Genomic DNA, 24,522 nt, shown 5'->3' on the forward strand with positions numbered 1-24,522 from the left:
TATGAGAGTAGTTGATTGATAATTTTCCACTGTAAAGACTGTTTCAGTGCCAGTTGCTTGCCAAGCAGTTAATTTACAGATGTGTTGGCCACGCTGATTCTGTCTCCAATTTCTTTTGCTGAGGACACAAAGAACTTGTTCAGTTTGTCTCTGGTTCAAGTGGCACTTCATTTGTGTGAGCAGGAGAGTGTTCCTGCATGATAATCTGCCAAGCCACTTTACTCTTATTTGGAGCAGTTTCTGTAAACCTTTCAAAGACTAACTTTTTTTTGCTGCTTCAGCAGCTTAGTTTTACAAAAACTTGTACTTCAGGTACATCCTATAATCCATATCAGCCTATTTAGTGTCTATCTTACAGCTATTTCTATACACACTTTGTAGTAACAAAATTTGTTCCCTAGTGCTTTAAGTTCTTTAGTATAACAGTCTGGCAATTTTGTTTTAAGCTTATCTGTAAAATGAGTGTTTCTTATACGTGAAAAAGTGTACCACATATCAATAATATTTGTGAAGAATCTATCAAACATAATTTTAACATTAATTTGTCCAGTCTGTGTTTCATACAGAAAAATCCCATTTCATACAACTTAGTGTATCAGTAAACAAGTTCACAAACTCATCTTTCCAACCTCTTGCCCAACTCTCTGCATTTTCTTCTTGGGTTGTACTACTAGTGTGTGACAGTTTGCTGTATAGCAATGGTTTCCAACCCAAGGAGGAGGAGGAGGGGGGGGCTGAGAGATTTATTGGCATATGGCAAGGGGGCTGTAGATGGTTCAGAAGGAAGCAGGATCATTCTGTTAGATAGGTCAAGAATTTTATATTCTTATTGCAGTAGCGAGTGCTTTTTTTTTTAGAGCTGGCAGCAGTATTTTTATTGGTTTTGTGCACTGAGTGAACATGTCTGCTAAAAGAACATTGTATAATGAAGAATATATTAAATACCAATTCAACTTTATTGAAAAAGACAACATCCAATGCCACAGTGAGTTGTGTGTGATAATATCCTCAGTAATGATTCACTGCAGCGTGTGCATCTGGACCATCATCCAACAATAGCTCACCTTGTGTTGAAAAATAAACTAAAGTAGCTTTTTGTTGGGAAAAAAATTAAAATCACATGAAACTGGACTCTACTGGTATCTTTCAGCAGGAAAATGAGAAAGTTATTGGAGCATTATAATATGATATTTTTCTCTTAATAGCAAAAAACAAAACAAAAGTCTCATACTATTGGTGAGACGTTAACCAAGTCTTCCATTCTCAAAGCAACCATAATTGTTTCTGCAGAAGATATCCAGTGAAAAATGGACAATATGCCTCTTTTAAACAACAGTGTGCAAATGGCACTGAATGTAAGGGAACGGGTAGTTAAAAGACAAAATATGCCCCAATTTTTTGCCTTGCAGTGTGATGATTCTACTAATACAGCTCATCAATATTACTTAACAGTATACTATTGATCTGTGGATGAGAAGAAAATAATGGAAGAACTATTTTTTTCTAAAAACTTGGAAACAACATCAAAAGATTCTGATGTATTTTCTGCTGATAATGAAATTTTTGGTTGAAAAGTGTTTGCCTTGGGACAGAGTTGTGGGAATTTGTAATGACAGAGCACCAACCATTTTAGGTTCACGTTCTGGCTCCTATTGCCAAAGAAACGAAAGCATAATCTTATTGGCTCTCACTGTATGATCCACTGACAAGCTGTAGCTTCTAAAATTTTTCCTGAGAAATTGAACAATACACTGAAAGTGGCTATCAGTGTAGTCAATAAAATAAAGTGGTGTGAACATTCATTTTTTCTGAGTCCTGTGTAATGATCTCAGTGCTGAGCACCAATCTTTGATATTTCATACAGACGTCCGGTACCTTTTGAAGGGAAATACGCTTAGCAGGCTGTGTGATTTGAAACCAGAGGTAGAACTGTTTCTTTTGAGTCAAGGGAACGTTGAGCTTCATCATTCAGTGATGACAGCTTTACTTTTCCCTAGAATATCTTGTGGACTTCTTTGGAACCCAGAATAATCTGAATTTGAAACTGCAAAGTAAAAATACAACAATAATGGATGCCAATGATCACATAAAGGCCTTCTTGGAAAAGACACAACTCTGAAAGTGACACCTGGATGCTCTCATCACTAACTTCCCCTCAATTGAATGAACTTCTAGGTAGCTAACAGTGCAGTGTCAACAACTGGAGAGTTATCATCAGTGAACACACAAAACTCATTCAAGAAGAGTTCAAATTTTATTTTTGCCATTTGTCTTCAGAATACTGGCAAGGCAAATTAGCAAGATCACTCTTCACAACTGACATGCATGCACTTCCTGATGAAGTAAAAGAGGATGCAATTAATTTGAAATGTGATTAAAGTCCTAATGAACACTTTCAATAAATGAGGTTGGAAGAATTTTGGGTCAGTTTCCTTTATATTTATTCAGGAGTGGCAAAAGAAGCCTAAAAAGTCCTCATATAATCCTCATCAACATATCTATGAGAGGTCAAATTCTTGACACCAGCCATCATGAAAACAAAGCACTGCATTCATCTGAATGTGGTGAGTGATCTAGATGTGCTTTAACAAGTTCAAAACTAAACATTCAGGAGCTGCATAAAGAACAAAAAATTCAACCATCTACAATTTAGAAAAAGATAGATTCCTACTTTCTATAAAGATGACACGTTAAGTTGCAGACAGGCACAATTAAAAGACACTTACACTTTTGGCCACAACCTTCATCTGGCCCAGGCTGCCAGGGTCAGTGGGATGTGTTTGTGAGGTGTGCTTGCTTGTGTGAATGAATAGTGTGTGTTCCTCATTTTGTGATGAAGGCTGTGGTTGAAAGCTTGTGTGTAAATGTATTTTAATTGTGCCTGTCTGTAACTTGCATGTCATATTTATGGTAACTAACAATCTTATCTTTTTGTACATTGTTTATTTTCCTATCTGGAGTTTCCATTGTTTAATTTCAACCATCACATTGATGTTCTGAGACATACTATTAGGTATTTAAGTAAGACATAGCCATCTATATTCTGGTAAGTTTGATGACCCTCTTTTTCTAAAGCGTGTATCGCAGATTATGGTCAAATAAAGTTTTTCAAAAGAAATTAAAATTAATAAACAAAATAAATAAACTTAGAGGAGCTTTAGGTTATTTGGAGTTGCAAAGAGGGCACCAGGTAGTGTTTGTGCATAATACCATGGCCAGTAGATGCACAGCTGGCAGGGCATGCATGGGGAGAGCGGTAGTTACGAGGGTTACAGGCAGACACTCTAGGGGAAAACTGAGCACTGTGAGGCAAATGCTGTTCTAAACTGAAGCCTATACTCACATTTTTCATAAATATTAAGTGGAGCCTGTTCACACCCAAACATGCATTGTGACCATTCAGAGTGATCTGTCACCTCTGCTTTAGTTAGTATCTAGAAATAATTCCACTGAAAACACAACAAATTATTTTTGCTTGGCTTTTAGCGATTTGTAACTTTCAAGAATGTCATGTGTGGTGAATCTTGAGTAAAACCTACATATTTCTCTTGTTGTCATGTTAAAATTTCCTTCTTTTGTCAAAAACAGTGGAATTTACATAGTGCCACCTGTCTAACATGTACAGAAGCAATTGTGAGCGTAATCTGAAACAGTGGTTTATTAACTTTATTAAGTGAGAGACTGAGGAAATGTAAGGTCAGTAGCTTATGAAAAAGCATGTCCTCGATATGGAATGAACATGTAATGTCATCACTTATGTTATTCCAAAAACCATAACATTTCTCATTTCACCAGCTATCAATGGCCCTAAAATTGTTCTTTCATTGGAAAAGTGTGCAGTTAGAGGTATAACATGGTAGTTAATGAAGTTTTGCATAATAATCACATAGTCAAATACTCTCCTCTTTGCATAATATCATTTTCCAAAATCTCATTTTGATATCTCAAACTGTTCATGAAATATGAAGACTGTTGTGGCTGTTTCAGCCTAGCTGTATTGCCTGCACAGCACGATGTAAATGCGTTACATCAGATCAATTGTCTCAAGATTGGTGACAGTTAGCCAAATTTCATATTCAGCAACATATTATGTAATATGCACCAAACACAAAATCATAGTGGCCCCTATTATTGCAAGCTTTTTGAATTTTGTACAATGTGTTACTTCCATGTAAATTTCACAATAACTATGACCATTAATGAATTGATGAGCTTGTCATCATGAACCTCACAAATAAAGCTGTAAGTACCTCAACACTGATTTTTTTTTTTTTTTTTTTCCTGAATAGTTTCTCTAAAATCGTTTGAGAAAGATTGCAGGGCATGCACCTCAATTCTGTCATCACTGACTGGCCAATAGGTGGAAAAACACTTTTTGCATCCCCTTCTGAACAAATGAATGAACTCATCTAGTGCTTTGGATGAAAATTGGTCACTGTGCTTTGGCCACTATATCCTGTGCCAACTCTAGAAAAGGTTGGAAACCACTGCTGTAGAGTGTGATGAGTAATGGTTCATGGTCAGAGAAACATCCATCTGAATGACTAACAGTAAAAAATCTTGTTACAAAAGTTAACAATAATATTGTATGAGCATGCTTCTTGATGAGTAGCTATTTTGTTTGTACAGAATAAATTTAAATTTGACAGTCTGTATTGAGGTTACCATAGATGGTGATTTTTTTTTTCTCCTTTCATCCCCCCCCCCCCCCCCCCAAATACTTTTTCACAAGAAGTTCAAAATTTCTGAAGAACATTTCTACAGCTTTATTTGAAGGCTTATAAAGACTTAGAACTACCCTATTCTGGCCAATCAGCTTTATACAGCTGAACTCATTATTAATTCGGCACAAAATTGGCTTACAAAAACTTTTGTGAATTTCAGAGCACATTTGACAAGAATTAAAACTCCACCATTTTTCTCTGTTTCCAACACATAATGCTGGTAAAAATATATCCTTGAGCAACAAAGGTGTCTTTCAGATTCAGTTAGCCAGTGATCTGATCTGCAAACTACATTCACATTTTTACATGTAGAATAATGTTCTGATTCTGCTATCTTGTTCTTAATGCTGCACATATTGATTTGTGGCACAGTAAGTACTTTATCTGTCTATCTATTAGTACTTGGACCCACTAAGCCAGATGCTGTTATTTTACTAAAGGGCCTGTTTTTTGTGGAGAGGGGAGACTTCTTATAAAGATAATGATACCCATCATTATTGTTCTCCTATGATGTCCTGAAAGTTGTGGATCAGGAAAAATAGGATGATGCAGTATTTCGTGGCCTTCAATAAGTATTTGACTTAATACTACACAGACATTTATTAACGAAAGTGTGATCATATGTTGTTTCAAACAAAATTTGTTACTGGATTGAGGATTCCTTTATAGGACCCACATATTATATTCTCTCAGGTGGAGAATTATCAACAAATATACAATAATATCAAGTATATTCAAGAGGAGTGTGTTAGTGTCCTTATTGTTGATGTTTTATATTAATAGTACCCTCCAACATTTTGCAGATTATGCAGTTATTTATAACTAAGTACAGTCTGAAAAAGCTGCATAAATATTAATTCAGTTCTTGATAAGATTTCAAATTTATGCAAAGATTAGCATCTTGCTTTAAATGATCAAAAATATAGAATTATGCATGTCACAAAATTCAAAACTGTAGTATTAGAAGTAGGTGTGTTAGGTGGCAGACTTGGGTTCTGTGGCAGTATACTGTGAAAATGCAGTGACTGTTGCAAGGGCTTAATCCACAGCCAGTGTGAATAACTTACCTAGAATGCCAGCAGCTGCAGTTGATGTCCTGCTGAAAGAAGCACCCCACTTGCCAGATGCCCTCTTGTGTTTTCTCATACGACCACATGCTGATCACCTTGGATGTAGACCAGCCACCAGGAAGCTTCTGTAGTTTGACATACAGCTGTCTAAAACAGGCAGATGCCAGTCAGTAACCCTGTTCCATACTTTTTCATGGTGACACGCAAACACTGCCCTTCCACAAAGTCAGTGCCGAGCAGCTGCATTTAAACCCTATCTTAGCTGAGTATGATAGGATTGGCATGAAAGGGTCACGCACTGCATCTGCCATGTGTCAGTTGGTGCTACAAGCCTATCGATACAGACTTGGAATCTTAGCCATAACTCTGCTGCTGCCAGGCCTCTGATGTATCAAAAGCAGTTAGAAGCACTAGAATTAAAATGCATTTTCAGTGATATCATTTGAATGCTATGAAATATTTCAAATTGTCATGAGGAAACTGTCAATGTGCAGCTACTATTAACAGTATACCAGAATTTCTGGTATTGCAAATAATTTTGCTGTTTGCAAATCTATAAGGTGTAGGTTAAAGCAAAAAGGAATATTTACGAAAAGAAACTAATAATTGCAGTTGATGTTTTAGCAGTGACTATGATACTGAAAACATTAAAACAGACTCCCATTCTTTTTTATGGAAAAACTGACAATTCCAGACACATTTTTACAGAGAGTGTACTAACTAACTAGTCATTTCGAAGTCACATTAGTATATTGCATATAAAAGTAAAGCTGTTCTCTCTGTGAAGCTTGGTTTGAATGTCACAGTACTTCACTAGGAAAGATTATTGAAAGTGGCATGCTCTCTGCTTCCTTTGACCTAGGAACATACTTGAAGGGATGTACTGCTTGATGAATAATTAGACTGTCCAGATGTTGAGCTTCAAATCATTGTATTCATAGTCTGACACTTAGCGAGACAATTGTAAAATGTTGTTGTTGTTGTTGTTGCTGTTTTTTGCTCATGATGTTCTGTTGCTCTTGTGCATGCAGTAATTATTTTAATCTTATCCCCATGATCCTTGTGGGAGCAATACATAGGGGCTGTAGTATATCCCTAGAGCAATCATTTGAAGCTGGTTCTTGGAAATTTGTTAATAGACTTTCTTGGGACAGTTCACATCTGTCTTCAAGAGTCTCCCATTTCAGTTCCTTCAGTATCTCTGTGACACTCTCTCATGGATTAAACAAACCTGTGACCATTCGTGCTGCCCTTCTCTGTATATGTTCAAAAATCCCTGTTAGTCCTATCTGGTAAGGGCCCCACACACTTGGGAGTAATATTCAACTGATTGCACTTCCCCAATATTCTATCAGTAAACTGAAGTCTGCTACCTACTTTACCCATGACTGAACCTATGTGATGATTCCAGTTCACATCCTTACAAAGTGTTCCACCCATGTGCTTGTACAAGCTGGCCAGTTTCAACAGTGGATCATTGATATTATAGTCATAGGATACTACATTTTTTTCACTCTTTCAAGTGCAAAATTTTACATTTCTGAATATTTAGAAGTCTCTGTGCCATGCTGAAATCTTGTCAAGATGTTGTTGTTGTTGTGGTCTTCAGTCCTGAGACTGGTTTGATGCAGCTCTCCATGCCACTCTATCCTGTGCAAGCTTTTTCATCTCCCAGTACCTACTGCAACCTACATCCTTCTGAATCTGCTTAGTGTATTCATCTCTTGGTCTCCCTCTACGATTTTTACCCTCCACGCTGCCCTCCAATACTAAATTGGTGATCCCTTGATGCCTCAGAACATGTCCTACCAACCGATCCCTTCTTCTGGTCAAGTTGTGCCACAAACTTCTCTTCTCCCCAATCCTATTCAATACTTCCTCATTAGTTATGTGATCTACCCATCTAATCTTCAGCATTCTTCTGTAGCACCACATTTCGAAAGCTTCTATTCTCTTCTTGTCCAAACTATTTATCGTCCATGTTTCACTTCCATACATGGCTACACTCCATACGAATACTTTCAGAAATGACTTCCTGACACTTAAATCAATACTGGATGTTAACAAATTTCTCTTCTTCAGAAACACTTTCCTTGCCATTGCCAGCCTACATTTTATATCCTCTCTACTTCGACCATCATCAGTTATTTTGCTCCCCAAATAGCAAAACTCCTTTACTACTTTAAGTGCCTCATTTCCTAATCTAATTCCCTCAGCATCACCCGACTTAATTAGACTACATTCCATTATCCTTGTTTTGCTTTTGTTGATGTTCATCTTATATCCTCCTTTCAAGACACTGTCCATTCCATTCAACTGCTCTTCCAAGTCCTTTGCTGTCTCTGACAGAATTACAATGTCATCGGCGAACCTCAAAGTTTTTATTTCTTCTCCATGAATTTTAATACCTACCCCGAATTTTTCTTTTGTTTCCTTTACTGCTTGCTCAATATACAGATTGAACAACATCGGGGAGAGGCTACAACCCTGTCTTACTCCCTTCCCAACCACTGCTTCCCTTTCATGTCCCTCGACTCTTATAACTGCCATCTGGTTTCTGTACAAATTGTAAATAGCCTTTCGCTCCCTGTATTTTACCCCTGCCACCTTCAGAATTTGAAAGAGAGTATTCCAGTCAACATTGTCAAAAGCTTTCTCTAAGTCTACAAATGCTAGAAACGTAGGTTTGCCTTTCCTTAATCTTTCTTCTAAGATAAGTCGTAAGGTCAGTATTGCCTCACGTGTTCCAGTGTTTCTACGGAATCCAAACTGATCTTCCCCGAGGTTGGCTTCTACTAGTTTTTCCATTCGTCTGTAAAGAATTCGTGTTAGTATTTTGCAGCTGTGACTTATTAAGCTGATAGTTCGGTAATTTTCACATCTGTCAACACCTGCTTTCTTTGGGATTGGAATTATTATATTCTTCTTGAAGTTTGAGGGTATTTCGCCTGTTTCATACATCTTGCTCACCAGATGGTAGAGTTTTGTCAGGACTGGCTCTCCCAAGGCCGTCAGTAGTTCCAATGGAATGTTGTCTACGCCGGGGGCCCTGTTTCGACTCAGGTCTTTCAGTGCTCTGTCAAACTCTTCACGCAGTATCGTATCTCCCATTTCATCTTCATCTACATCCTCTTCCATTTCCATAATATTGTCCTCAAGTACATCGCCCTTGTATAGACCCTCTATATACTCCTTCCACCTTTCTGCTTTCCCTTCTTTGCTTAGAACTGGGTTTCCATCTGAGCTCTTGATATTCATACCAGTCGTTCTCTTATCTCCAAAGGTCTCTTTAATTTTCCTGTAGGCGGTATCTATCTTACCCCTAGTGAGATAGGCCTCTACATCCTTACATTTGTCCTCTAGCCATCCCTGCTTAGCCATTTTGCACTTCCTGTCGATCTCATTTTTGAGACGTTTGTATTCCTTTTTGCCTGTTTCACTTACTGCATTTCACTTGTCAAGATATTACTGAATATTCATGCATCTTCTCTCAGATAGTACTTCATTATAGATAACTGCATCATCTTCAAAAAGCCTGATTTTGCTATTAACATTGTCTGCAAGGTCATTAATATAGAACATGAACAGCAAGGGTCCCAACACACACTGTGGGGCACACCTGAAGTTACTTCTACATATGACGATGACTCTCCATCCAAGATAACAAGCTGTGTCCTCCCTACCAAAAAGTCCTCAATACAGTCACAAATTTCACTTGATATCCCATATGATCATACTTTTGGCAATAAGTGTAGGTATGGTAATGAGTCAATTTTCGGAAATCAAGACACACTGCATTTAGCTGGTTGCCTTGATCCAAAGCTTTCAGTGTGTCATGTGAGAAAAGTGTGAGTTGGGTTTAACATCATCAATGTTTTAAAAACTATTCTGGTTGGTATTGAGGTGGTAATTCTGTTCAAGGTACCTCATTATGTTTGAGCTCAGAATATTTTAAAAGATTCTGCAATAAATCGATTTCAAGGATATTGAATGGTAGTTATGTGGATCACTTCTACTACCCTTCTTGCAGACAAGTGTGATCTGTGCCTTTTTGCAAGAGCTGGACATGGTTTTTTGTTTGAGGGATCCATGATAGATTGTAGTGAGAAGAAGGGCTAACTCAGCCACAAGTTCTATATAGAATCTGACAGGGATTTCATTGGGCCATGGAGCTTTCTTCAATTTAAACAATTTCAGCTGTTTCTCAACACCACTGACATCAATACTTATTTCATTCATCTTTTCAGTGGTACAAGGATTAAACTTGGGCAGTTCTCCTGGGTTTTCCTTTGTAAAGGAACATTCCAAAACTGAGTTAAGGAGTTCTTTTTTTGCTTTGCTATCCTCAATTTCTTTTCATGTTTCATTCATTCGGAACTGGACACTGACTTTGGTGTCATTGACAGGTTTTACAGAGGACTAGAATTTCTTTAAATTTTGTGAAATGTCATTTCACAATATTCTGCTACATTAGTCATTGAGTGCATCATGTATTGCTCTCTTGGCAGCCAAACATGTTTAATTCAGCATTTCTCTATCTGTAGCTCGACGCTTCGTTTTACACCTATTATACAGTAATCTTTGTTTCATTAGAAGTTTATTTTCAATGACTGTATACCATGGAGGTTCCCTCCCATTATGAACTGTTCTACTGGGTTCATATCTATCCAGTATGTGGTCAACCAATCTTTTAAACTTGAGCCAGAGTTCTTCCACATGCTGCTGACGTGTGCTGAAAGTTTCAAGTTCCTCACTGAGATATGACATTACTGATTTTTTTACCTATTTTACTGAACATATATTTCTTTGTGTGTTTTAGTTGTCCTTTGTACTTTGTTAATCATTGTTGCCACAACTGCATCATGGTCACTGATACCAGTTTCGATGTGGATATCCTTGAAGAGGTCAGGTCTTTTTGTTGCCATCCAATCCAATATATTTCCACCGTGAGTCTGTTCTAGGTAGTTTTCAGAGAAGGCATTTAGCAAAGTTTCACAGTATGTTTTATCATGCCCACCACTAACAAAACTGTAATTTTCACAATTAATTGTTAGATGATTAAAGTCTCCACCGATGATTATAATATGATTGGGGAACTTACTACGTACAGCTGAATTGAGATTTTTTCTAAAGTTATTGGTTACATCAGGAGATGAGTCTGGTGGGTGATAGAAAGATCCAATTATTATTTTATGCCCATCCCTGATACTGAGTCTTGCCCAAACAGTCACACATGCCACTTCAATTTCTATCTTGATGGATCTGAGCTTTTTTGTCTACTGCAACAAATACACCACCTGCATTTTACATTTGCCTATCCTATGATACACTCTTGAATTTTCCCCAAAACCTCACTGCTATCAATTTCAAGTTTCAACCAGCTCTCAGTACCTGTTGTTATGTGAGCTTCACTGCTTTTCATGAGCACTTCAAATTCAGGCACTTTGTTGTGAATCCTTCAGTAGTTTACCATTAGGATTTTAATACTCTCACCTGTGGGAAGCATTTTTGCGATCTTACACTGATCCTTCTGGGTTTTCTACAGCTATCATACCTGGATCTGATGAACAGTTGCCCAGTCTAAAAAACCATAGGCCATTTTCACTCCTTATTTAAACAATCCAGCCAATCTTCAACAGTCTTTTATCAGCATATTTGTTTTCCTCATTGGCCTTGCTTCAAACACAGTTTATCATTAATTTTTTTCCTAATCTCAACATTTATATGCATATATGTTCACAGCTGTTTCTTTTATGGGAAGTTATGTTGTCTTGTGCAGTCCCTAAGGCTATATATTTCTTTGAATTAAACATGGTATATTTTTGTGTGACAGATAAATCTTTCTGATTCCTTTGGAAGTATGATATACACAGGGTGTTTCAGAAAGTTACTTTACAACTTCAGAAATTCATATAAATTTATTGAAAGAAGATATAGAGCTGGGTTTAGTCTTATTTTGTGGGGAAACACTCAAAGTTTTTTTACCTTACTCTACAGATGTTGTATGTGGCTTCTGTTGGTTACCCTGCACACATCCCATTGGAAGTAAATTTCTTCCCAAACTCACTGCAGCATTACAGGTGTAACTTGCTCAGTGGCAACGTAAATTCTTGCTCTAAGTTCAGGAAGAGAAGCCAGCACAGGAAGTAAAAATGTGATATCCTTGATAAATCCCCATAAAAAAAAGCAATAGAGTGGTGTCAGGTCTGGGTAATTATGGGCCCATGCAATTGGCACATCATGGCCAATCCATTGACCTGAAAAGTGGTCACTGAGAAAATCCCAGACATCAGCAAGGTTGTGGGGTGGTGCACCACCTTGCATGAAGTAAACATTTCATTCATGTAGGATTTGCAATTCACGAGATGCATGCTGGGTTGATTTCACAGGACTCTGGGCTAAACGTTGTCTCACTTACTCAATGACACCGTCAGATGTGCTTGGATGACTTGACGATTCCCCATGTTTTACCGAGCACCCTGTTTCTACAAAACATTTATGTCACTCACAAATTGTTGGCCTACTAGGAGACACTTTAGTGCATTTGGTATGGAAATTACGCTGAGCTGTTGTTGCCAACTTCGATTCTTCAAACCAAAAAACACAGCTAGCATGCTTGGATCCAGTGAAAGTAGCCATCTTTAACACAACTGCTGCTAGCATTCCTTACAGTGTGATTTGACACTAGCAAACAATGTGAGGCAAAACTTGATGTATTTACCTACAAATTGACACTACAGTCACCTCTGTAGGTACTATGAATTAATTTATATGAATTCTCAAAGTTGTAAAGTCCTTTTTGAAACAGCCTGTATATATGTATTACAGTAATAATGAAATTGTTAGGTAGTTGGTTACATATTCCATATATCATACTCTTGATAAATTTTGTGATGTGGAATGTATCAACTGAAGAAGTATAAAACACACATTTTATAAAATATTTGAATGGGTACATGCTGGTCATTTACAAGCTTCCTCTGTAAAGAATTACTAATTTTCTGTTCAAGAAACCATCTATGGTTTAGGAGGAGTTGTTAAGAACAAACATGTTTAACCCTTCATTACGTGATTTGTTTTGCCTTGGAAACTATAATTTGATACACATTTAGGAAGGGTTTCAGAAAATTGGAAAAATATTTTAAAAATCTTCTGCTTACAGTTTTGAGAAAAGTTGATGTCTTGAAACTTTGCACAGATGCAAAGCCATGCATACATTGTTGAATTAAGTGCTAAATTTTATTCTTTGACACTTTGCACATAAGCAGCACATTTATAATTGAACTAAGTGACAAAGTAAACTCAACAGCAATCAGCTGAAACATTTCAAAACTATAGAATTAACAAGAACAGTGAAAAAAACTGAAATGTTATTTTCAGTTACAGTATATTTGCATGCAGCTAACTGATTTTACATCCTTGAAATGAGGTGAAACAGTTATTTTCCTTATTCGAACAAATATTTATTTCGTATTTGTCTTACAACAACAGAGAAAAAACTTAAATGCGCTGTAATCAAAATATGTATAAGCGACTTCATTTTTTGTGAAATGAGGTGAAACAGTTACTTGTCTTATTCAAGCACAAATTTACTTTACATTTTTCTCTGGATTTTTGCACATTAATCTTTTCTCATTCCAAATCAGCCAGTGGTTTACTGGTAGCGAAGATCCCTTGACTTTTATTTTCTTGTTCTCTGTTGGGTCCAAGCTGCTTGATCTTCCACACTTTCTTGGCTCCTGGCCTACCTGGCAGAGAGTTTGGGCTGACTCATTCCTAAACCTCTTTTGGTTCATGGGCATGTCTGTTAATCTTGTTTCAAGAAGCATTCTTTGGTGTAGTCTCCATGAATTTATTACCATTGTATCAAACAGGTGGAAAAAATGGACTAAGATACTATCTCTTTGATCTTATCTTGATGTGGTGTCTTCCTATATTGCTGTCATGCAAACCAACATTTCCCATGTGAGAATTGTATATGGAGACAACTGCTAGACAAGGCACCATTATGTGCTCCTTTTTCTTCCTACCAAATCTTCTCACTTCTGATTTTGGAAGTTCCCCAACAAAAGTGGAGAGGAAACTGACATTGCTGTTGTCCTTCTACAAAATAGTAGAAATGTCAACCAACTCAAAATTTGTTGTGAATTCCTCTGGATAACCATCCGATTCCTTTTTGAGTTCTTTTTCGTCACTGAACTAGCAGTTAGGAATTCTATTGCATTGAATTGTACCAATGCACAGAATTCCTTTCTTGATCAAATACACCTCTAAATCCAGAGAAGTATATCATCTGTCAAAATACAACTTGTAATTCCGGTGTCTTGGCACTTCTCTTGACAGCCAAATAACATCATTTCCACTAGCTCCGGTATCAAGTTCCTCATCAGCCTGAAATTTAGGATCTTTTCCTGTCCACTGTAAATTTCAAATTTGTGAGCAAACCCCCAAGTCATCACAAAGCATAAAGAGTTTGTAATCCCATTTGTGTGCTTTATCTATCATATAAATTTTCATCTGACGTCTTGCCTTGGTAGCACACATCCGTTCATCAATTGAAAGTTGTTCACCCATGGGTACTGAAAGACATTTTGGTTCAAATAGTCTAGTATTGGCCTTATTTTGCATAGTTTCTCTTTCAGGATTTTGGGGGTTTGATCGCTTCACATTGTCACTGAAATGCAAAGTACTATGCAATCTCTCTAAGTACTTCTGTGACAGAGTCTGTTTTACCAACTCAACTCCTAAGACACCATTCCTTAGATCAGACAATATTATGAGAAGGAAAGTTGCTACTCACCATGTAACAGAGATGCTGAGTTGCAGATAGGCACAACAAAAAGATTTTCATACATAAAGCTTTCGGCCAAAGACCATTGGCCGAAAGCTTTAAGTGTGAAAATCTTTTTGTTGTGCTTATCTGTGACTCAGCCTCTCTGCTATATGGTGAGTAGCAACTTTCCTTCTCATAATATTGTTACATTCCATCCTGGATTTACCATTGTTTAATTCCGTAGATCATGATTGTGGGCTGGTGACGCCAAAGTACTGATGATGCATATGCCAAAAAATTTATAAATGTCATAATTTGTGTAATCAGTTGGCTTGTTTGGATTTTGTTGAGTAGCATATAAACTTGTTTCATCCTAAGTTTTTGATATAATTTTATCAGTGAGGAAATATTTAAAAAATTGGTATGGTGTATACAGAGATGCCAACTTACAAAAAATATTGAGAGGGCCCATACTGGGGGTCTTGCCCCAGGATATTTCACCATGTGTACAGACTCTTACAAGATAGCACTTCATGCCAAGCTGAAGTTTTTGTGTAAATGACGAATGTAGGTCATATAAGTCAACAGTGGTGCGGACTAGAGGCAAATTTTTGGACACAGTTTTAGATATGCAGCAGTGCAGTTGTGTAAAGGGGACTTTAGTGTTAAACTAGCAAAGACACCTGAGAAAATTTTGTTTAGTTCCGCTTTGCAGAAACACAAAGCTGCATAGTGAAGGGTTAATCTACTTTCAAAAATGCTTCTGCTATCTATAAGATATTTTATTTCCATGGGTAGAATGTCAAGTGTTTTATAGCTACATATTTCACCCACTTTCTATGTCAAAGTTAAAATTTACAATATTTTTCGTCTAGTGTTGTACTCATGAATATCTTTTGATAGTATGTGGAGTAATTCTGTTTATTGCCATGCACAGAACAAATTGGTTAGAACTTATAAATAAGCCCCCAGTACAATCCACATCCCTGCACCCTCCCCATTCCTGTCTCTCTCAGCTTTTCAAAAAAGTTTTGACTTAGGCTTCTGTTAACCACCCATAGCTTCATATGAGACAACAAGATTCTGCTTTTCACTAGCCAGGAAGCTACGAAAATGTGACTGCAGGTGTAACAACTTTTACCCAACACAAAGCAGTCTTGGTAACGACACACACAGTGTTTTATGTGTGACTTACCATGCATTTTGTATCAGTTTCATATTCTTATGGCTCTCTTTGACTTGATATTAGGGGTTGGGATACAGTGAATTGTTTGCTTACATTGTTTTAAAATATACTATAATTTGTAATTATTGCTCCTTCACAGTCCCCTACCTTATTTTTTCTTGCTTGCCAGTGAATATATGACTGAAATTAACAGTAAGGTTCTGTATTTTATTCTTGAGATAAGTTTTCTCCCTGAACAAAAATTTCGAAAATTCCACTGTATTTTACTGTTTTTTTTTTTTTTGTTTTTTTTTTTCCTTCCATCTCTCAAAATACTGATAATGTTAAACTTGATCTTGCAGGGGAGTCATTAGGCGGAATAGCATCTGGGACAAACTTGTGTTCAGAAAGGTGCAAGAGCAAGTTGGTGGCCGTCTGCGACTCATGCTTGTTGGCTCTGCACCACTTGCTGGTAATGTGCTCACATTCATTCGCTGTGCCCTCGGTTGCCTAGTGAGTAAAATTTTTATGAAAATCTGAATATAAACTTTTTTACACATATTTATTCAATGTATTTAATGTTCATGTCGGATATGTGATAGCTTCATGTGCAAATAAGTTGTTGGTGGCAGGTAAAGATCCTGGCATTAAATGATTAGCATAAGTACCTGTTACCATATTAATCATTTTAATATTTAATGTAACTGGAAGTAAAACAGATGGCAGTGCTTATATGAGGAAGGAAAAGTCACTCAGAGTCTGATGCCACAAGAGGTGCAAGGTATTGGAAAGTATTGAATGCAAACATTAAAACATAGCACACGTAGGGTAGAGTTGCTGCTAAGGGCATTTATTTTATTAAACCACTGTTGAAATCAGCACTGAAATATGCTAGGGCTGCAGAGTGACTATAGGAACATACTTAAATAACGAGGCAAGCAAAAAGTATAAATGTTCAAGTATTGCAAGTATTGAGGTCACTGAGGCAAGAGGCTGACAGTCCGTTAGCATTGAGTCATTGTAACAGTGTGCCACGTAACACATTGCAAAATAAATAATAAAAGAAAAGGAAATGAGAGAGAGAGAGAGAGAGAGAGAGAGAGAGAGAGAGAGAGAGAGAGAGAGAGAGAGAGAGAGAGAGAGAGAGAACTTCAAAATATTAATCTGTGTAAGGACAGGTGAAACAGTGAATTATCAGGTAAAGAATGGTGCTAGGTAAACTTGAGTGTATAACAGGTCTGTACATCATCTGCTACAATATTTATTTGTAAAGGAAAATACTGAACAGTATATAGTAAATGGCTCAGCACACAATCCTACAGTGACTGCTTTCTTAAGAAAAAAAGCACTGTTTTACTAATGAGTATAATTGTTCAGTGAACAAGAAAAATAGATAAAGGAAATAAATGGGTTAAATTTGTCTCCAAGTAAAATTTACTAAAAATAGTTATTCATCAATTTTCATTCATTCACATGCTGTTTCATAAATCCTGTCATAAAGAAGAGCCTTTAGGAATGTGGAGTGAGTCAAGTTAATGTATAACAGCCAGAAGCACCCACTGCAGGCTAATTCTGCAACTAAAACTAAAACAATTTGTGATGAGTGATAAAATACTATGCTGGTAATTTGGAAATTACTTCTAGGTTGCCTGAGGTATGTTAATTTACATTAGGAGAAAAACAACTACTTTGAAAGAAATATACATATACTATATAACTCAGCAAGCTGAAGTAGTTACCCGGCCATAATGGGAAAGAACTTGTTCATGTGACTAGGTACAGTCACATTCCAGTTTACAGTAGGGCATGTTGCTACCTCCTAGTGCAGGCAAGAAAAGTCATCATGAAAAATACGTTTGCAGAAAACCACAATTACGTGCTGTTAATGTCATTAATTCTACTGACAATGATAATGAGAAAGGTGTGATAGTGCTGACAGACAAGGCAATGGAATGGTGTACTAATTGCAGAAGGTGGAGCATGATGCTGAGTGGAGCAGGATTCAAGTGTTTGCCCCAAAGCAGAACAAGTGAAATACACACAGTACATATTTCATTAATGATACAGTCAATTGTTATTAGCAATTTCTGTGATGTTACAAATAATACATGGAAATACCATCTTTGCAAAAAAGCTTAGCAGCTTTTGTCACACATAACTGAATTTCCAGGCTAGCAAAGAAACTGTGACAGAGACTGTCCCATGGGATCAGATTTTAAAAGCTACCAGAATGAATGAGTCATTATGTGTGGACAAGAGTACATATTAGCAAATAAGAGCACAATACATTAGAAAAAAAAAAACACTGCAGTGTGAATAAATGCTGTAAAGTGAGGGTGTGAACAGTGTTGCCAAATGATGGTGTCAGGCAATGTTTCATTGCTGTGAATGCACACATTATTTTTTGGTCATTTCTCTATAACAGAAAAACTTAAGACTTTCATGTAAAAATGAACAGAAAAAGAATTAAAAGTACATGGAAATAAGGAATGCAAATTTTTGGCATTAATTAAGGGGCTTTAATCTTCTTTTTATACAGTTGAGAAAATTTTGCAAAGAAAATGATTTCCCTTTCTACTGCCATCATATCAACTAGACCTAATTCCTATAGAACTAGTCTGAAATTTTGCAAAGAATAAGATCCATAGTTACGATGCATCAAACAGCTCACTCTTTGAAAATATAATGTCAGTGGATATATGTAAAAAATGTACTCACCATCAGTAGCAGAAGAACACACATATAGAAGAAATTGAAGTTTGCAAGATTTTGGAACCAATGGCTCCTCCTGGCAGAAGGGTTGATGTAGAAGGGACAGGGGTGAAGGAAAAGAACTGATGAGACTTAGGCAAAGGGATGAGTGTGGAAAAGTAGCCCAGAACCCTGGGTCAGGTGAGACTTACCAGACAGGATGAGAAGGAAAGACTGATTGCTGGGGAATGCACCTGATGAGATCTGCAAAGCAGAGAGCTTAAAGATGGAAGATGGGGTAATACACACACAAACAAAAAATACTGCCAAAACACCAGAACATCATGCATGAGTTAAAAAGCTAAGTGGGTTTTATGTCATAGAGGTGGGAGGGGCTGGCAAAAAATAGACAGATCAGAAAATGAAAGAGAGAAAAACTAAAAGGAAGTGAATAAAGGAACAGTTACTGTGAAGAAATGCTGAGATGGAAAAAAATTAACATAAATTAAGGGCAGGTGGGGGCAAGAACCAAGAACATGTCTTAAAGCATGCTCTGCAAGAGGATATTGTCTGTTGCCAGTGTACAGCCTCTGCCTGTGCCCACTTATCCAACTGATTGCTTGGTGGTGGTCATGCCAGTGTAAAAGGCTGAACAATGTTTACGTAACAGCTGTGTGCTACTCTGTCTTATGCATTTAAGCTCTCGGGTTTTCAAATCTCATTTAATGCAGGCCCCAGCAGTCAGTCTGTTTTTCTTTCTATCTAACCCATCATCCAAACTCTACCTTATTTTTCCAAACCTTACCAGTCCTTTTTCTTTACCCCTCTTACTCCCCTTTCAGCCTATCTGCCAGAAGAAGGAGCCATTGGCTCTGAAAGGTGGCAAAGTTTAATACTTGCTATGTTTGTGTTATCCTGTCACCACTGGGTAGTAGATTTTTTATCTGTAAACTTGCATTATATTTTCGAAAACATCTCACTCTGTAACCCCAAAAAAAATGGATGATGCTTTTGCTGTTAATAAATAAATGTTGAGTGTCACCTAGCTTGGTGCAAACCTTTCAGTATAATGCTACTTCAGCAACTTGGATGTCAGCTTCACTACTCTTATATTCAGGTAGCTTTTCAGTTGGTCTCACATGGCTGAGTGAGTCATCTTCCAGAGAAAAATTAGAAGTGGTCACTGGAAATCACACACTGGACTTCAGTGTTAATAGCCAAAAATATTAACTACTACACCACACAAACTATGTTATATCATTAGCTTTTACTATCATGGCATTTGAAGACCTGAAAGGCCATGTATCACTCCAGAAATAAGTGTGATGACTATTAGTGGAGATATACTTTTATTGGTGAAGAAACTCAAAATGTAATAAAATCAGTCAACATTTGAGCAACAAGTTGGCATTGTCATTGATGATAATTTAACAGACACAGCTAAGGAAGATATTGATGTCACTGGGCACAGTGATTTAACAAAGATTGCCAGCAAAGCATTGTGAGCAGTCAAGGTGAGATACACTGTGCACCCTGTTCAGCTCTTGTTGTCAACATGCACTTGGCTTGGTGGTGCATACAGATGTGTCATGTGACACCATTGCACTTGCAAGAGTGTAGTGAAGTGCATGCTGTTACTACCTCTGCTCTCCTTCTGTGGTGTAAACATGACAGTGTTGCCACCTGTCCAGGTAAAGTTAATTTTGCTGGGATACTGTTATAAACAATACTGCCTGAAAAACTTTTGTTGATCACTGAGCTTCCTTTTGGTGCAATAGATCAATGGAACACATAACTAACTAACTAACTATGCTGTTTTGAATGTATGATGTGCCTGTCACGAGCATTACCAAAGAATTCTTGAAGAAAGAGGGTTACCATAGGTAGTAAAGAGTTGGTTATTTGCTTTTATAGATGACTGGTACAGAGCAAACACATAGTACCAGCACTGCATGAGGAAGACAGAGCTCGCAGAAATAATTTGCCTTAAGTGTTTCCAGTGAATTCGGCAGCTCAATAAACTAAATCAAACCCTTGATGAATGACTATGGTCTGTAAATTTTAATATTATTCTTTATTTAAAGAAGTATGTTGGAATCATTTACACTTGTTGCTTCAATTTGCTATCACAGAAGAGTAATTAATTCAAAAAGTTGGGATAATACATTGTTAAGAATTTATCCTGTGTATACACACATGTCACAGCAAGATTTTGTGTGGCATTTTCCATGTATACATATTATTGCCATTTTTTGTGTAACAGCAGTATTCTGTTGAAGAGTATATCTACAGCACAGCCACATAATTCAATCTCATAGTTAATAAAATAATAAATTATCCCATAATATATAACTCTTAACATTTTGCTATGGACTATCTTTGTCAAGAGATGGACGTTGGTATTGATTTTTCCACAAAGAAAATCAATTTGGCTTTCCCATCAGAGCTTCTGTATCATTTAGATGCACCAAGATGTTGTCAAGATACGACATACACGATTTACCTTGTTGTGGTGAGAACTTCCAGTTTTAAATGCTACAAACTGAAAGTCACTGATGCTCATCTTCAAGCTCTAATCATTGACATACTTAGTTATTTCTGTAACGCCAAGAGTAAGGTGTTATCTGCATGGTTTATTGTGTGGGGATTAAGAGTTCATGATATATATTGAGCACCGAGATATAAACTTTCCCCCCCTGCGGGTTCGGGGGTAAGATTAGGCCAGAGGTATTCCTGCCTGTCGTAAGAGACGACTAAAAGGAGACTCGCATGTTTCAGCCATTAAGAGATGGTCCCCTGTAGGGTTTGACCTCAATTTTTCAAAACTTTCCCAAAGAGCGAGCCAATGGGGGAAGCGCGCATTACATGGTGCATCGTGTCCATTGTGCCTTGAGATCTGTAGCCCACTTTCTCGTTGGCGCATTGCAGTCTCGCTCATCCTCCATCTCTTGGGCAAGGACACCTTCCTGGGTGCATTTTCCACCATGCACTATGCAGTGTAGCTTCCTGCACCAACGATGACCCTGGACTTGTTTGCACCTCATATCCAGCACGATAGCCAGTCCGTTGTGGTGGGGCTGCCATGTACCCTCTTGGTTGTAGCCCCCTGACAACACAGGGATCACTCTGCTGATGCCTGCACCGTTATCTCCCCATTTATGCCAAGAAGTAGATGCCTGTCACCCTGGGGCATCAGGACTCCCGGCAATGGCCATCCTGCCAGGTGGCTTTTCTGCAGCTGGGTGGCACCTGCAGGGAGGGCCCCTTAACCACCAGCAGTCACTAAACATTCTAAGTCTCAGTACAATGCAAGGAAGTATGACCCTAAATCATTCCCCTCCCTGGCCACACCATGCCAGGCTAAGGATGGCAGCAAACCTTATTCAACCCAGTACCTCGTATGTACGAGAACAGATAGGGACTCCTTTGTTTTGATGAAGCCACAGGTTTTTTGTAGACCATTTAGAGGACAATTTTGGGGAGGTTGAGGGCTGATCCAAAATGCGGTCAGGGTCAGACTTGATAAAAACAGCATCCTCTGCCCAGGCATGGGCATTACTCACTTGTGACAAGCTGGGGGATGTTTCTGTTACCATCATGCCCCATAAAAGCTTAAATATGGTCCAGGGTATTATATTTCACAGAAACCTTCTTTTGCAGTCTGACGACGAGCTGCATGCCAACTTAGAGCAGTGAGGCATTCATTTTGTGTGGTGCATCCATCAGGGTCCGAGGGATAATCAGGTTGCCACTGGTGCCTTCATCTTGGACTTCGAGGGTGATGCATTGCTCGAGAAGGTCAAGGTGATGGTCTGCTGCTGTGATGTAAGGTCATATATCCCTCACCCTATGTGGTGCTTTAAGTGCTGGCGGTTCAACCATATGTCTTCCCGCTGTACTTCCAGCGTCACATGTCAAGATTGAGGACATACATCACATCCCCATACTCCATGTGCCCTGCCTCCCATCTGTGTCAACTGCAGAGAGCATCATTCCCCTTGCTCACCAGACTACAGGATTTTACAGAGTGAAAGGAAAATCACGGAATAAAAGACCCTGGACCAACTGACTTACACTGAGGCTAAGAGGAAATTTGTGGGTCTACATCCTGTGGCTATGACCACCTCTTACGCCACCGCTACAATAACAGTTGTAGCCCCATCCGTTCCGCAAATTCCGGTCAGCTCTCCGAGCCGGAAGACTACACCTGCCCCCTTGATGGTGGGGGGCACTTCCCTCCCTGTTGCTCCCACACCACCTACCTCAGGAGGACTGCCCCTTCCAACCATTGGGAACACCAGTCCCCACTCCTCAGCCAGAGAAGCATAACTCCTCTTTGGCACCTCTCGCTAGGAAGGGGTCTCTTGGGTCACTCCCTTCCCAGGTTTCTGGTAGTGGGAAAGATGACACCTGCCAGTGGCTGAAGAGCCGAAAAGTGTCAGGTCGTAGGGCTTCATGGTCATCCTCAGTCCCGGAAACTGAATTAGTCAAGCCCTCCCAGCTGGAGAAACCCAAGGAGCAACTAGAGAAATCTGAAAAGAAGACCCCCCAAGACCAAAGAACTTGTGGAGGCACCCACACCACCGCTACCTACAAGCTTTGATTCTGAGGATGAGGTGGAGATTCTGGTATCTGCTGAGGACCTAGATCTCACCAGATCCTCAGACACCACGGATACAGACTGCTCAGGAAAGAAATCAGTGGCAGCAGATGACCCTGAGGCGTAAACTGCCTCACTGAATGTTCCATGCCTTCCCAGCCTCACAATCACATCATCCTCCAGTGGAATTGCAGCGGTTTTTTCCACCGCCTGGCTGATATATGGCAACTGTTAAGGTTTACACCTGCTTTCTGCATTGCCCTCCAGGAAACCTGGTTCCCAGCAATGCGGACCCCTGACCTCCGTGGTTATAAGGGATATTACAGGAACTGCAGCGACTATAATTGAGTGTCTGGTGGAGTTTGCGCATCTGTCTTGAACTCGGTATGCACTGAACCTGTGCCTCTTCAAACCCCTCTTGAACCTGTGGCTATCAGGATAAGGGGGATGCAGAAAATAACTGCAACATACATTTTCCTCCAGATGGTACAGTACCCCTGAATGCAATAGCTGCACTGATTGATCAACTCCCTAAATCTTTCCTACTCTGGGAGATAAAAATGCTCATAACCTCTCATGGGGGGAGGCGCCATGCTTACTGGCCAGCACAGATGTCGAAAATATACTGTCACAACTCGACCTCTGCCTCTTAAGTACAGGTTCCCCGACACATTTCAGTGTAGCACATTGCACATATTTGGCCACTGATCTCTCAGTTTGCAGACCTGGCCTTCTCCCATCTATCCACTGGAGAGCACATGATGACCTGTATGGTAGTGACCATTTCCTCATCTTTCTGTAACTGGCTACGTACACCTGCCCAGATGGACTATAAACAAGGTGGACTGGGAAACTTTCACCTCTGCTGTCACCATTGAATCTCCCCCACACGGCAACATTGATATGTTGGTTGAGCAAGTGACTACAACTATCGTTTCTGTGGCACTAAACGCAATCCCTCGTTTTTTAGGGTGCCCCCAGCGAAAGGCAGTCCCTTGGTGGTCGCCGGAAGTCGCTGAAGCAATTAGGAAGCGTTGGCAAGTTCTACAGCAGCATAAGCGGCACTCTTACCTGGAGAACCTCATAGCCTTTAAACGGCTCCGTGCCGGTGTTTGCCATCTTATCAAACGACGGAAGCAGGAGTGTTGGGAGAGATATGTCTTGACCGTTGGGTGCTACATTACCTTCCCAATTCTGGGTAAAGATCAAATGTGTTTGCGGGTACCAGACCCCAACAGGTGTTACCGGTGTTAACATAAATGGTGTGTTATCTACCAATGAAAATGCAGTTGCCAAGCACTTTGCTGAGCCCCATGCTCAAGCCTCTGCATTGGCCTTTTGTACTCTCAAACGGGGACTAGAAGGGAAAGTAATTTTGTTCACTACATTCTACAGTGAAACCTATAACACCCCATTTACAAGTAGGAGCTCCTCAGTGCCCTTGCACATTAACCCAACACAGCTCCTGGGACAGATCGGATCCACATCTCATCTGACTA

General features: G+C 38.9%; 1 protein-coding gene across 2 annotated transcripts in view; it reads left to right on the plus strand.

Moving 5' to 3' along the window:
• Positions 1-24,522, plus strand: part of LOC124595900 (long-chain-fatty-acid--CoA ligase 1) — a 262,999-nt gene that overhangs the window by 216,003 nt on the left and 22,474 nt on the right. For both annotated transcript variants that reach the window (XM_047134808.1, XM_047134809.1), the window contains one exon: positions 16,095-16,245. In XM_047134808.1, coding sequence (XP_046990764.1) covers positions 16,095-16,245 — 151 coding nt within the window. The remainder of the gene's footprint in view (positions 1-16,094; positions 16,246-24,522) is intronic.

The sequence above is a fragment of the Schistocerca americana genome, chromosome 2 (assembly GCF_021461395.2).
Source record: "Schistocerca americana isolate TAMUIC-IGC-003095 chromosome 2, iqSchAmer2.1, whole genome shotgun sequence".
In the NCBI taxonomy this organism is placed as follows: domain Eukaryota; kingdom Metazoa; phylum Arthropoda; class Insecta; order Orthoptera; family Acrididae; genus Schistocerca; species Schistocerca americana.